We start from the raw sequence: 13,644 nt of genomic DNA, 5'->3' as shown, positions 1-13,644 counted from the left end.
GCTGTTTTGATTCCAGCGAACGCCGAGTCCTTGCTGGGGGGAGCCGGGGAGCCGCTGCCGGCCGCGGGCTCCTCTCAGGTGAGAGCGGCTGGTCTCGCGCGTCTCTGGATCTCTGCTAATGGCACTGAGAGGGTGTGCTGGTCGCGCGCCTGCCCCCAGCTCTGTCCGAGGTAGAAGGTGGGTAAGCCACCGGCCCAGAGACCCCAGACCCACAAGGGCACCTGGTGTTCTCCTTGCTCAGAATCTTGTCCCCGGGAAGACGTTCTGGAGCACAGCTTTCTGGTCTACCAGGAGGGGTCGTTCCCTGGGCTCCTCCCACCCCCGCGGGTCACCAGGTCCCAAAGGTCACGGACATAAACTGCTCTGCAGGTTTTGAGTGAAGCCCTCAAGGTCATGCGTCTTGCGGACTCAAGGACAGGAGGAAGACCCCCGTCAGGGCGTGCAGCTCTGGCCAGGCCCTGGCATCGCTACTGCTGCCCCTCGGCCTGCCTCTGGCACCCAGCCCGTGTCCGGCCTCCACCCGCCGCAGTCCTCTCGGCCGGCATTCTCCGGGGGGCGGGCACTCTGGTCTCCGTCCTCTTTTTTTTTTTTTTAAAAGATTTTATTTATTTGTCAGAGACAGAGGGAGAGAGAGCGAGCGAGCACAGGCAGACAGAGAGGCAGGCAGAGGCAGAGGGAGAAGCAGGCTCCCTGCTGAGCAAGGAGCCCGATATGGGACTCGATCCCAGGACCCTGGGATCATGACCTGAGCCGAAGGCAGCTGCTTAACCAACTGAGCCACCCAGGCGTCCCTCCGTCCTCTTTTTTAAAATTAAATTTTATTTTTTAGAGCGTTTTAGGTTTACCAAAAACAGTGCAGAGAGCATCTGGACACCCCTCTCCGGGATCCACTATTACAGTAGTTTTCATCTCGGTCAGGGATACAGAGTGGTGCCCACCTGGGCCATTTTGAAACGTGCAGTTTCGTGGCACTGGGGCCGTTCACATCCTGCGCCGCGGGTCCCTGTCCAGCCCAGGGATTCCTTATCCTTTTTACCCTGCTCTGCGTCTCCCTGGTGCCGCCTGCCGGGCCCTGTCCCCTGCCCCTTCCCTTCCCGCCTGACCAGCCAGCTCTGCGGGGGGCAGGCCTCCCTCCCTCCCCGTTCCGCCTCACCACTGCTCTGTGTCACGCCGTGGCCTCTTCCTGGACCTGTGCCCTGTTCTGGACACCTTGTCCATCTCCAAATTTCCTCGTTTCAAAGGACGCCGGTCACACTGGATTCCGGCCTCTCTAAATGGCCTAATCCCAACCTGATCACCTCTGTAAAGACCTGTCTCTGAATACAGCCGCATTCCGAGGTGCTGGGCCGGGGGTTGGAGTTTCATCGTATGATTTGGGGGTTGGGGGAAAACACACGCTTAGACTCATTAACACGTGGGAGAATGCACTTACGCTGCGACAGAAAGCAAGACTTTGGTCACCCCCGTGGGGCGTCTTTCCTTTTTTATAAGACAGACACAGAGGATAGGAACGGACACGGGAACAGTTTCGGATCCTGCGATTTAAGGCACTTGTGTTCTTCTTTGTGCTTCTCTGAGCTTGGTGCCTAATTTACAAAAAAAAAAAAAAAAAAGAAAGCATTCAAAAATAGGTCAAGGGCTCTCTCGGCGAGCCGTGTGGTAGCAGAGGCTGGGAACCGGGTTTCATGTCAATGAAGGCGGCTCACGGAGGAGCAAACGCATTTGGAGAGCGTGTGGGAAGTGTCTGAAGAGGGTGACTCTTTGTGGGGGCGTTTGACAGACACCCCCCAGGGTGCGGCCTGCCGCAGGACACTCTGGGGCCGGAGCTGGGGGGCCTGTCCCCTGCCCACCCAGGTGGCGGGGGTGTGGTGGGAGCTGAACTCTGAGCACAGGGACGAAGGTCTTAGGCGCCAAGTTTCTCTGCTCCCCGAGTGACCCGAACGCTCGGAACCCGTTTTCTCGTGTGCAGAACTTGCTTGTAGGAGGTCGCGAGGGCCAGAGTCTCAGGGCGGGAGAGCGTGCGGTCCGCGTCGGGTGTGCGGGAAAAGGGGATTGTGAGCTTGTGTTTTGGGACGCCCTTCAAACCTTCCAGCACGTTCTTCCGATTGTCCTCCGCGGTGGCAGACGTCTTCACTGAAGGGCGGTTTGGGTTCTGGACTCAGCCGACAGCTGTTTGCAGCCCCGTCGGAGTTAGCGAAGGGGCACCAGGGGAGACCCCGAGGGAGCCGAGGCCTCGGCCGCAGTGTGGGTCCCGGCTGAGCTGCCCTTAACGCGAAACAGACCCCAGACTGCAGAGGCCGAGGGGACGTCGAGCAGCTCGTTTCCGCATGGATTATGGGCCGAAACGGTCCTGTTTGGGGGATGAGGACTGAAATGAAAGTGTGTTACCAACGTTAGTCTTCCTCCTTTCTGTTCACTTTTTAAGACGTGGCTGGGGGATGTCAGCAAACCGGGCAGGGCTGGTCTAGAAAGAAGGGACTCATTTTCTTGTACGGCTCGTGAAGGGACCTTGCCGTTCTGGAACGATTCTGAAGGCTAAAAATATTCTGGACAGCAGAGTCGTCGCTAGGATAACAATACCGACAGTTGCACAGACGACGCGATACGGAGGGCGTGGGATTGGTTTTTTTTTTTTAAAGAATTTTATAGGTGCTGGGGCTTGCCTCCAAGTTCAGACCAGTGGGGGGCTTCTGGGGTGGCCACCCCCTTGACCTGCAGAGGCCGGGAAGGCTTCCCGGAGAGGCTGGCCTGGAGGCAGTGGGGGTAGAGAGAGGGGCCGAGTATCCAGAAGGTGGCCTGAGCCAGGGGTCCGCTGTCTGCAGCCCATGGGCCAAATCAAGCCTTCTGCTTGTTTTCTGGTCTTGGAGCTAAGGTTGGGTTTTATATTTTTAAATGATTGGGAAAAAACTAAAAGGAGAATTTTCTGTGAGACATAGAGATTGGGAGATTCAGGTGAGAGTGTCCATGAGTCAAGTCTCACTGGGTCACAGACAGCCCTTCTGTGGCCGCTGCCACACGGTGGGACCGGCAGCCGCGGGGCCGGATGATTACTGAATGGTCCTTGAGGTCAGCTGGCTGCCCCCGGCCGGGGGGGTTGAGAGTATTGGTCTGGGGGAAGCCTTCGAAGGGTGGATTCGGGCCCTGGATACGACCAGGAGGGGAGTGATGTCCTCGGCTTGTGGCTGAGGCAGTGAGTGTCCCGGAACCGTGATTTTCAGGGCAATGTCGATACGGGGAACCCCGGTCATTCGGGAGAAGGGCGTGATGGATCTTTCTGGGTAAAGATGCGGACAAGGGAGGGCGACTTTTGGGCTGGCAGGAAGCCGTTAGAAGAATCCTGTGCTTGGGAGAGTTAGTGACTTTCTGGGGAGATCTGAGAACAGAGTTGAGGGCATGGGAGGGGCCCCCACAGGGCCGGGGGCTGAGGATCCGGCATGGAGCCTCCCTGGCCTCGGACAGGGAAGGGCACCCTGAGCCCGGCCCCCCTGCCCCACGAGCCTGTGCAAACCCTCCAGCAGAAAGAGCCTCACGTAGGGAGCCCTGCACACCAGCTCTGGGTTGGGGGAGAAGCGTCAGAAATGCAGGAGGTTCGAAGAGTTGCTGTCCTGCGGTGAGACAGACAGGACATAAAACTGCACGGCCGTCTTACTGAGTGACATTAGGTCGTCCCCTCACGCCGCTGTGGGGCCGTCACCACCATCCGTGTCCAGAACACTGTCGTCGTCCCAAACTGAAAATTTGGCCCCAAAACACTAACTCCCCATCCCGCCCCTCCCCCAGCCCCTGGCACCCAGCACCCCCGTCCTACGTTCTCTCTCTGTGATTCTGACCCACGACTCCAGTGGCCTCATGGACGTGGAATCCTACACTCTGTGTCTTTCTGTGCGTGGCTGACATCACCAGGCATAGTGTCCTTGAGGTCCACCCATGTGGCTGGTGGCTGAGTGTCCTTCCTTAAGGCCGAATAAGATCCCCCGTGCGGACGGACCCCGTTTAGTCCGTCCGTCATCGACGATGCTGTCGTACTGGCTCTCACTCATTTCTTTTCTTTCAACGAGAGGAAGGCGATCCGGTGTCCCCGTCCCGGCCCTGCCCCGTGAGGCTGGCCTGCACCTGCCCAGTGCGGGCTGCGTCTTGCACACACAGCGCTTCTGGCGGGGGGCGGCAGGGTCTGCGCACACGAGCTCACTCCCGTGGCTCCGTCCACGGCTCCGCTGGGTGGCTGCGTTCTGGGGCTCGACTGATGTGAAGCGTCTGGCCGGTCCACACCGCGAGCGATTTCTGACGGCTGGGCTTTCGGCTGGAATAAAAATTGCTTCGGGCCGTCTGCCGGGTGTTGGGCTTTCGTCCAGCCCGAGGACTCCTCCTCGATGAGCTCTCCCGCTCACTCTCCCGCGCATCGCCCTGCTCCTCCTGTCGGGGAATCGCGAGGAGTTCTGGATGCGTCTGGGTCGGTCCTCTGGTTTCTCGTTTACTGTTTTAATTTTTATTTATTTATTTTGTACTTTTTTTTTTACTTATTTACGTGATCTCAACACCCCATGTGGGGCTCAAACTCAAGGCCCCGAGATCAAGAGTCACCCCGTCCTCTGAGCCGGCCGGACACCCCTCTCATTGCCGGGTTGTAGGCGAACTCGGGTCCTTGTGACACCCTTCCCAGCGGAGATGGCCCGTCACGTGTCAGGACATCAGGCCAGGCTGGGGGTGGGGGAGGCCTGGCAGGGCGGATGTAGCAAGGAGGCCGCTCCCTGGGAAGCCCGGCGGAGGGGCTGAGGTTCGGGATGGGAGGGCTCGTCGACGCAGATGCAGACGCAGGGCACAACTGAGCAGAGACAAGTCTGAGCGTTTCCTGGCATCGCCGTGGGGGAGCAGAGCGCCCGTGGCAGGTGGTTGGGCCCCGGGGGGACGTGAGCCATGCCTGGAGTCATGGCGGGAAGGGCGCTGCTGGTGGCATCCGTGGGTAGAGACCGGGGTCGCCTTCAGCACTGAGAACGACCCGGCCCCAAATGTCCATGGTGCCACGTGGCCTCGTGTTAGCAGGACCCGTCCTGGAGGTCAGCGAACCCCCATCTGTCTTGCGCTGGCCGGTGTGAGGCAGGACGCAGTGCCGAGGACCCCCGGCCTGACGCGCCTCCTCTGTCTTTCTCCCCCAGCCACGTCCGGACGAGCCCCGCCTGGGCCGACGCGTGCAGAGGATGGAAGCACTCCCCCGGCAATGTCTCTGGGCCGCCTCCTTCGCCGGGCCTCCTCCAAAGCCTCGGACCTCCTGACCCTCACCCCGGGCGGCGGTGGCGGGCCCCTCTCCGTCCTGGGTGGGGAGATCATCTACTCCAAGAACAACGTGTGCGTGCACCCGCCCGAGGGACTGCAGGGGCTCGGAGGGCACCACCCAGGTGAGCCCGAGAGATGGGAGGGCCTGGGCGGAGGGGCTTGGTTTCTTGCTAAACTGCCCAAGCCCCAGCTTCGGAAAGCTTTGGGCCACTTCCCCATTTGTCCTGATTCCCCCATCTTCGAAGGGGCCGGTGACCTTTAACTTGTACACGTGGGGCGGGACGGCTTTCGGGGAATCAGCCTCGGAAGAGGACATTAGGTCATGCCCAGCTGCTGGGAGCAGGGAGCCTGCAGGCAGGGATGCGGGCAGCCCTCCTCTGTGGGCACGGACCGGTACCCACGGGCCCCCTCCACTGTGGCACGACCACACCCCTCGAGCTAGGCCTGGTGGTTGCTTCCCTTCCCACAGCCGGGAAGGCCGTGATGAGAACCAGGTAGACTGTAGGGCAGGCCCCGGAAAGCACCAGTCCTGTCTCCACCTGTCCTCTAACCCCCCGGTTCTGAAATCAGGGCAGAAAGCATCAGCTGGAGTCTGCCGCTGGGAGATGCGGGGGCCACCGATTCATTCCCCTAGGGCCATGCCCGGGGCACACCAGCACCAGGGCCTCCGTGAGCCTGGGCTGGACACTGTTCCTGCGGTGACAGCAGCTTGGCGATCTTGTGCCAAGTCGCAGACAAAGAAACTGCCTCTTTCCCAGGGCTCAGGCTGTTTCCCGAGCCCTGCTGCGGTGGCCGGCCGCCCGGTGCTCCGCGGGGCTGCGGCTCACAGCACGGAGCAAAGCAGTCGCTTCTCTTCCAGGTCGGGTACTGGACTGTGGCTGTCCTCGGGCCGGGGCGGGTCTGAGGCTGTTAGATCCGGTCATAGCAACGGGGCACTGACCTCCCTCAGCCCCGCTTGCCTCCCACGGGAAGGACAAAATGATGGGTCAGTGATACCCAAGTTCTGTGTCCTTTGTCGCTTCTGCCGACGGCTGTGACAAGCACATGGTTTGCCTTATCTGTACGTTAACCTCCTGAGAGTGCCGGGAGCCGGGACAGGCCTCCATTTTGGCCGAGGAGGCTGGTGCTCAGAGAGGCTGGGCCGTTCCCAGAGCTAGCCCGGGGAGGAGATGGGACAAGGGCAGGCTCTGGGCGATCTTTGTTCTTCCCTTGGCCTCCCCGGGCTGCTGGAGGGCCCTCGGGGCCCCCAGTGCACCTGTGGGGGGCCGGCTGCAGCCTGTGGACTCGCCCACCCAGCACAGACAGAAGCCCCATACCAGACGTCAGACATCGAAAAGTTAACAAATGACGGTCAGGCCTGAGCACTTTGCTGTATGCAAATTATGTGTCTGCAAAATACTGAATGAGTGAATTAAAAGACAAAATGTTTAAATTACGTTAATGAACTGGTCCTACCTTGGTGAGTCTGTCTTTGTAGCCCCCGACGGTCGGGTGCGGGTTTGGAGTCATCAGCCCCCACAGGTCCCGAAGCAGGAGAGTCCGCCTCCAGCCCAGCTCTGTCCTGCACTAGAAGGGACCGCGGGCACCCACGTGGGGACACCCTAGCCTGCCCACAGCCCCCACAGACAGCTCAGGAGCAGGCCCTGGGAGCCGGCTCCAGGCCGTGTAGACAGGGAATTCTAGCGTCCTGCAGTGCGCTCTGGTGGCGTGTGGCCGTGGACTCCTGACCACGGGGCCAACTCTGAGGGTTCGAGGAGGGGACAGAGGTTCTAGGGCCAGATCTGAGAGTGTCAGCTCTTCTGGTCTCAGTCGGAAAGAACCGCACAGCCCTGGGAGAACGTCGTGCGGATGCCGCTATATTGGAAGGCCCCGGGGTGAGGGCAGAGTCCTGGGGCTCCCTTCCCCGTCCCCGAGCCACAGGATCTGAGGGTATGAAACACGTGGCCTCCTCTGCTCCTTACCGTTATCCCGCAGTGTCCCCACCTCTTCTGGAAACGGGAGCGAGGCTCAGGAGACTGGTGCAGGTTCTCAGAGCTCCGGGGGATGTGACTGACGGCCCAGGTCGGCCCCGGGGTCTTTCTAGAGCAGAGACCAGGAGGCCTGGGCACCTGGCATGATCAACCCAGGAGTCAGGGCATCCTGAAGTGTCAGGAAATGCCGCTTGTCCCCAGACTGAGCATTCGGGGGCCCAGAGAGCCCACCCACTGGCAGCCGCCTCTGAGGGGCGCCGCTCTTCTCCGGCCCTGTCCGCGGTCCGGTGCCTGACACCGGGGACGCCCCTCCTTCCAGAAAGCTGCATTAAAGAAGACACACTGAGACCCCAACTGACTGGAAAACGCCCAACACCCTTCTTTGGATTTATTTTGTATGAGACAGAAATAAAGTCCGCAGCTCCCGTCACTCCCAGGCGTGGTGAAACGGGGCTCCCGGGCCCCTGGGCTCGCCCAGACCTGGAGGCTGGCTGTGGGGAGGGAAGTTCCGGGGCTGCCGGACCGTGGCCGGGGTGGGGCTCTGAGCAGGAGGAGGGCTCCGCGGGCATGGGGAAGTGGCGACAGGCCACTGCCTGGGAGCCTGGTCCCTGAATCGGCTACGTGCCCCCGTTTTCACTCACTGAGCCGACCGCGCCCCTGGCCACGCTGTCCTCGGGGCCGGGCTGTCTGGCCGGGCCGTGTCCTGGCGGCCCAGGGCGGGGCCTTGACCAGGAGCCAGACAGAGGCGCCGCGGTCCCTGACGCACCTGTCCTCCCGACCCTGGCAGGATACCTGTGCCTGTACGTGGAGAAGGACGAGCTGCTGGGCAGCACCGTCATCCTCGCGTGGGTCCCCAACTCTCGCATCCAGAGGCAGGACGAGGAGGCGCTGCGCTACATCACCCCCGAGAGCTCGCCCGTGCGCAAGGCGCCCCGCCCACGGGCCCGGCGCGCCCAGAGCCTGGGGACCCCCCACCAGCCCTCCCCTACGGAGCCCAGGCCTGCCCTGACCCCCAGAGATGAGGACGCCCTGGTGGTGGCACAGGGCAACCCAGACGCCGGGCTCGTCAGCCCCTCCCCCCCTTCCGAGGACGGGGAGAAGCTGGCCCGGGGCTTGGGGGTGGCCCCCCCGCCGGCCCACAGCGACTCCGGGATCCTGTCGGCCGTCAGTTCGCAGGACGGGCTGGAGGAGGGGCGGGAGCCGCGGCCCGAGGCCAGCGAGGAGGAGGGCTCCCTGGAGCTGTCAGCGGAGGGCGTGAGCAGGGACAGCTCCTTCGACTCCGACTCCGACGCCTTCTCCTCGCCGTTCTGCCTCTCACCCATCAGCGCCGCCCTGGTGGACAGCGGCAGCTCCGTGTTCCTGGACAGCGAGAGCGGGTGAGTCCTGAGTCCGACCCGCAGGGCCTGCCCTGCGCCTCGTGGGGGGCGATGGCGTGAGTCGGGGCTTTGCTCCCTGAGGGCTGTGGGCGGCCTGTGTCTCGCCCTGCCGGGGTCCGGCTCTCCCGACGCCAGGGCCTCGGCCCCCGTGTCCCACCACTGATGCTGCTCGAGGAGACGGTGAAGGACCCGCGGAGGGGGGTTCTGCCTTCTCGCCCGTCCCCTTCCCCTCGGCGGCCTCACCTAGGATAAGCCGTGCCCACAGGGTGGACCTGCCCTGTAACCCAGGCTAAACCCCGTGGGCCCAGGCCCTGGGAATCCTGGTGCCCCAGTTCTCATCAGTGGGGGGACAGTAGCTTGTGTCCATCCCACAGACCCCAGGCAGGCTCGGAGACTCCTGGCTGGTAGCCCAAGGCCTTTGGGGTTGCAGCCAAACCAGGCTTGTGGCCCAGCCCCCGCTTCCCGGGGGAACCTTAACCTTTCTGCCCAGACCCTTGAGCTCTAAGAGGCTGGAGCACAGTCCTGGGGGTGATGTTCTTGTCACTCCCTCTGTAGCCTGAGAGCCCAGGGGCACCCGATGCTGGCTCAGGCCACATCCTGTCCTGGGTGCACCTGACCGGAGAGGGTTGTCACAGCCGGTAGCAGCCACCACGCAGCATCATGAAGGGGCCGCAGGGTATTGCCGGGGTGGGCGTGCCCAAGGCTCGGGAACAGCGGGCTTGCACTATCCTGGAGAGGCCAGGGCCTGCGCAGGCCGGGCTACCCCTGACCTCGGCAGCCCCTTCTCATGCTCCGGGCAGGGTCCTTGCTCTCATTAGGTTTCTGGGTGGACAGTGGTCACGCGCCCTAAGCCCTGCTGTGTTCAGCCGGCACGTGATCACCAAACTCGAGCTGTGAGCTGGGCGCGGGCGAGGTTGGAGGCCTCAAGCACTGGGGTGGGCACCAGGCTTGTGTGCCTCGGGCAGCTCCCGCTTACGCTCACAGCTACCTGAGACCCCGCGGGCGGGTCCTGCCACTCCCCCCCCACTCACACACACCCAGAAGGGAAAGCGAGGCTCGGAGAGATTATGTAACTTGCTGGAGGTCGCAAAGCCAGCACGCTAGAGAAGCTGGGTTTGAGCCCAGCTGGCTCTGCCCCAGACCCGGAGCACATGAGGTCACACAGGACTGACGGAAGTGGGGAGCAAAGGAGTAGAAATCTGAGCTTCTTGGGTTTTTTCCTGGTTTTATCCCCTCAATACGATGCGGTCCACTGGAGCCTGGGAGTGGCCTGGTAACCGCTGTCCACGTACCGGAGAGTGCCTGTGGAGGGGAGCACCGCGCCCCCTGTGCACTGAGCACCCCACCAGAACCGGCCTGGGAACCAGAAAAGCCTGGCTTCCCGCCGCAGGGCTTGGCTGGAGCTCCCCCTGGTGGTGCCACCGGCCAGCGCAGGGAGACCTGTAGGGGCTGGTCACAGGCCCAGGTGGCGGGGACAGGTCCTGATTTCCATCTTTTTTTTTTTTTTTTTTTTTTTTAAAGATTTTTATTTATTTATTTGACAGAGAGAGATTACAAGTAGGCAGAGAGAGAGAGAGGAGGAAGCAGGCTCCCTGCTGAGCAGAGAGCCCGATGCGGGACTCGATCCCAGGACCCTGAGATCATGACCTGAGTCGAAGGCAGCGGCCTAACCCACTGAGCCACCCAGGCGCCCCTGATTTCCATCTTGACTGTGACTCAGGTGTGCTGGGCCTGGCCTTTGGTCTCATGGCAGAGGTCGTAGTGGCAGAACCGGAATCAGGGCCTGATGTAATGGGCCCCGTAGGGACCCCAGTCGCGTAAGGAGCTTGGATTGGGAGTTCGGGAGACCTGGCCGGCATGAGCCCGGGAAAGCACTGTGTCTTCTTAGAACCTCCGTCTCCTCGTTCGTAAGAGGAGGATAGTAACCTGATTTATGGGGTTACCTTGTGAGTTCACTGCAGGCTGCTTGCCCCCGCCCCCCGCCTTGCTGGGTCCGCACGCCGGCTGCCTGTGGGCACCTCCCAGGGGACACGTCTTACTGTGCCAGGCGATTCCAGATGCGTCTAGACTGGAGATTCTCACCTGGGGCCGAGTCTGCCCTAAGGGACACATGGCAGTCTTGGGACACATTTTGATGGGCCTCTGGTGGCTGGAGGCCAGGGTGCTGCGGAGCACCCCACATGCCCGGGACAGCCCCCCATACAGCGCGGTCCTGTGCGCGTCTCAGTGCTGAGGCTGAGAACCCTCCCAGACACGGGGCGGCCCCAGAGTAGGGAAATTTTGTTTTCCTAATTGTGGTAAAATGCACATAACACAAAACTTGCCGCTGTAACCAATTAAAACTGTCCCATTCCATGGCCTTTAGCACTCCGTGTTGGGCAGCAGTGACCGCTGTCGGGCTCCCGAACATTTTCCTCACCCCAAAAGAAGCCCCACACGCGCTAAGCCGCTACTCCCCCTCCGCTCTCCCCCAGCCCCGGCAGCCACTCCCCCACCGTCTGTCTCTGCGGGTTTGCCCGTTCTGGACGTTTCCTGTAAGTAGAATCGTGGCATAGGTGGCCGTTCGTGTGTGGCTGCTTAGACTGAGCACGGTGGCCCTGATGTCCCTTGACGATGTCCCTGACGTGGGCCTCCTCTTCGTGGCTGGCTGCCACTCCAGGGGACTCCAACGGCGGCTGGATGCCAGAGCCCCGCTCTGTACCACGTCAGGCCCCCGAGGGAAAGCGGGGGGTCTCTCCGGAGCTGGGGTTCTGAGGCCACGTTAGGAGGCCTCTCGGTGGTAAGGCTCCCGGAGCCAAATGTTTGCTTTCCAGAACCCCGGGCCCCCCAATTCCCTTGGGGGTCATCTGTTTGCTTGGAGCTGCTTCACAGACAATGGGCCGATCTCTGGGCGTGCGCAGCAGGCCGTGGTGTGTGGTCGGGACGGGCCGCGTCTACCAGACAGACCCCGCAGATCGCGACACGTGCTCTTCAGGCCCGAGCAGTCCGGTTAGGCTGAGGCTTCGTGCTGCGATGGGATGGAGACGGACAGGAGCCCTCGTGGCCTCCTGGCCGGGAGCCTGTGCTCAGCTGAGGTGGGGGCAGGGCCGACGCGGACACGGCCTGCGTCCCACATGGGACCTGATGGGTGTTCCAGGGAGGCACCCTGGTTCCCGACCCAGCTGCGCATGACAGGTCGCTGGGGGCCTTAAAAAGTAGGTGTGGATTCTGGAAGGGGCTGGGGTGGGCCTTGGAGTCTGCATTTTCCCGGGCCATTGTGAGAAGCGAGGGCCAGGTCTGGGCGCTGGGCACATTCACTTGCCCCTTTCCTCTCCGAGCCACCACACCAGAGACCGTGGAAGCAAGGGACGGCTCCTCCGCTCCCTCCCGCCGCCGCGCAGTGCCCACACGGTGATGGGGCTGGAAATCCCGCACCGAAGGGTCCGCGCGCAGGACACTGTAGTGCAGGACACTGTAGACCAGGCACGCTGCGCCCGGCTGCAGGTGAGGACGCCCCGGGTAGCCTTGGAAACGCCTTCTGCCCAGGTGGCAGCCACACCTCCAGCTGCGGGGAGCGGGGCCCAGGGGTTTGCGGCGTGGCTGCCTGGTTGAGACCCACAGCTCTGAAGGGGTCCCCAGGAAGAGAGGCGTGGTCCGTGAGCCCCGGACTGAGAGGGTGTCTGGCGGAGGTGCAGAATGCCAGCATTGGCTAGAGCAGCCACCCTGCAGTGGGCTTGGCTTTGAGGACTAGCATGTGCCCATAGCGGCTCCTGGAGCCAAGGGTCCCACTGTAACTGGGCACTGGGTCCCCAGGAGGGGTGCAGGCTCACGGGATCCCTCTAGTGGCGGAACCGGAGAACTACATGTGGAGGCGGAGAGGCAGGCTAGGAGGGGCGGCGAGGACCCCCCACCCCACCCTTGACCTGAGAGCCCCTCCAGCATTTCGTGATGTGAGGGCAGTGTCTGTTCGTGTGCTACCTGTGGGGCACAGCTGGGCAGGGCCCGGTTCCCAGATGGCCAGACACCTGCCTCACCCCACCCGCACCCACATCCCACCCCCCTCCCCAGTCCCAGCACAGTGATGGCCTGAAACCCTCGACCGAGTGAGCGCTCAAGGCCCACTGGGGAGCGGGCGGCCACGGAGCGCTGCTGCCCGGCTGAGGTCCGAGTCCCGGAGCAGGGTGGGGTTCTGTGACTCCCTCCGCAGCAGGAACAAGGGTGTGGGATGGGCGTGCCAGCGAGGGCGACCGTCGGGCAAGGGCAGCAACCAGCCCACCGACTGTCTGTCCTGGGAGGTGCCCAGCCCCGTCTGAAGCGCCGGTAGGTGAGGGTGTAACATAGCAGGACCCCCGTGCGGGCCCCTGGGGGCCTGCCGAGCGCCCCCGCCCCGGGAAGGGCATCAGAGATGCGTATGTAGCTCGGAACGCGGCCGCTGTCTCCGAAACCAGAAGTCCTCTGAGTGCTGGGAAAGAGCCCGAATCACGGAGGTAAAACACATTGGCGAGAAGATGTTCATCGTGGAGCTTTTTACAGCGGAGCGGAGGGGAGGGACTTACTGTCCGACAGGCAAGAAGTTCACCCTATGAGACAAGGGAGTCTTATCAGGGGTCCGTGGGCCCCCCGCCTCTTGGGCCGCTTTGTGTGTGTGCTCACGGGGGTCACTGAGGAGGGGGCAGCACCCGATTTCCTCAGGCGTCTGTGACTCCCGAGCGTTCAGACCTCAGTGCCTCCTGGAGGAAGGCCACGCGGTGTTCAGGAAGGCTGAGCCGTCAGCGTGGACGTTCGTGGTTCTTAGCAGCAAAGCAGGGCAAATCCCACGCATGTTTTGGTTAAAGTCTGTGGAAAGGCCCTGAGCGTGGGTGAGGCCGTCCGGGGCAAGGGTCGGGGGGCGCAGGAGAACCTCCCGCCTCGCGGGACAGACTCCAGCTCTGTGCCTGCGATGTAGTGGCCGCTGGCCTCCCGCGCAGCTGGGATCTCTGGAAACGTGGCCGGTGTGGCTGCCGGCACAGGACTTCCACGCTCCGTCATGTTGCGGGATCTAAATTTAA

General features: G+C 62.5%; 2 protein-coding genes and 1 long non-coding RNA gene across 7 annotated transcripts in view; 2 read left to right on the top strand and 1 right to left on the bottom strand.

The window, feature by feature from the left end:
• Positions 1 to 13,644, top strand: part of TBC1D16 (TBC1 domain family member 16) — a 74,019-nt gene that overhangs the window by 7,249 nt on the left and 53,126 nt on the right. For 4 of the 5 annotated variants that reach the window (XM_082705457.1, XM_082705455.1, XM_082705456.1 and 1 more), the window contains exons 2-3: positions 5,154 to 5,393; positions 8,029 to 8,617. In XM_082705457.1, the coding sequence (XP_082561583.1) occupies positions 5,216 to 5,393; positions 8,029 to 8,617 (767 nt within the window). In that variant the 5' untranslated portion in view covers positions 5,154 to 5,215. Of the gene's footprint in view, positions 1 to 47; positions 178 to 5,153; positions 5,394 to 8,028; positions 8,618 to 13,644 lie in introns of those variants that run through there. The other variant, XM_082705454.1, reaches the window with a different exon arrangement.
• SGSH (N-sulfoglucosamine sulfohydrolase) overlaps positions 1 to 13,644 on the top strand; it is a 169,485-nt gene that overhangs the window by 116,711 nt on the left and 39,130 nt on the right. The gene's annotated exons all lie outside the window — the stretch shown is intronic.
• LOC309850933 overlaps positions 1 to 13,644 on the bottom strand; it is a 1,194,231-nt gene that overhangs the window by 1,161,239 nt on the left and 19,348 nt on the right. The gene's annotated exons all lie outside the window — the stretch shown is intronic.

Source organism: Mustela nivalis (assembly GCF_964662115.1).
Source record: "Mustela nivalis genome assembly, chromosome: 17".
Lineage (NCBI taxonomy): Eukaryota > Metazoa > Chordata > Mammalia > Carnivora > Mustelidae > Mustela > Mustela nivalis.
This window is presented reverse-complemented; position numbering and strand designations above follow the sequence as displayed.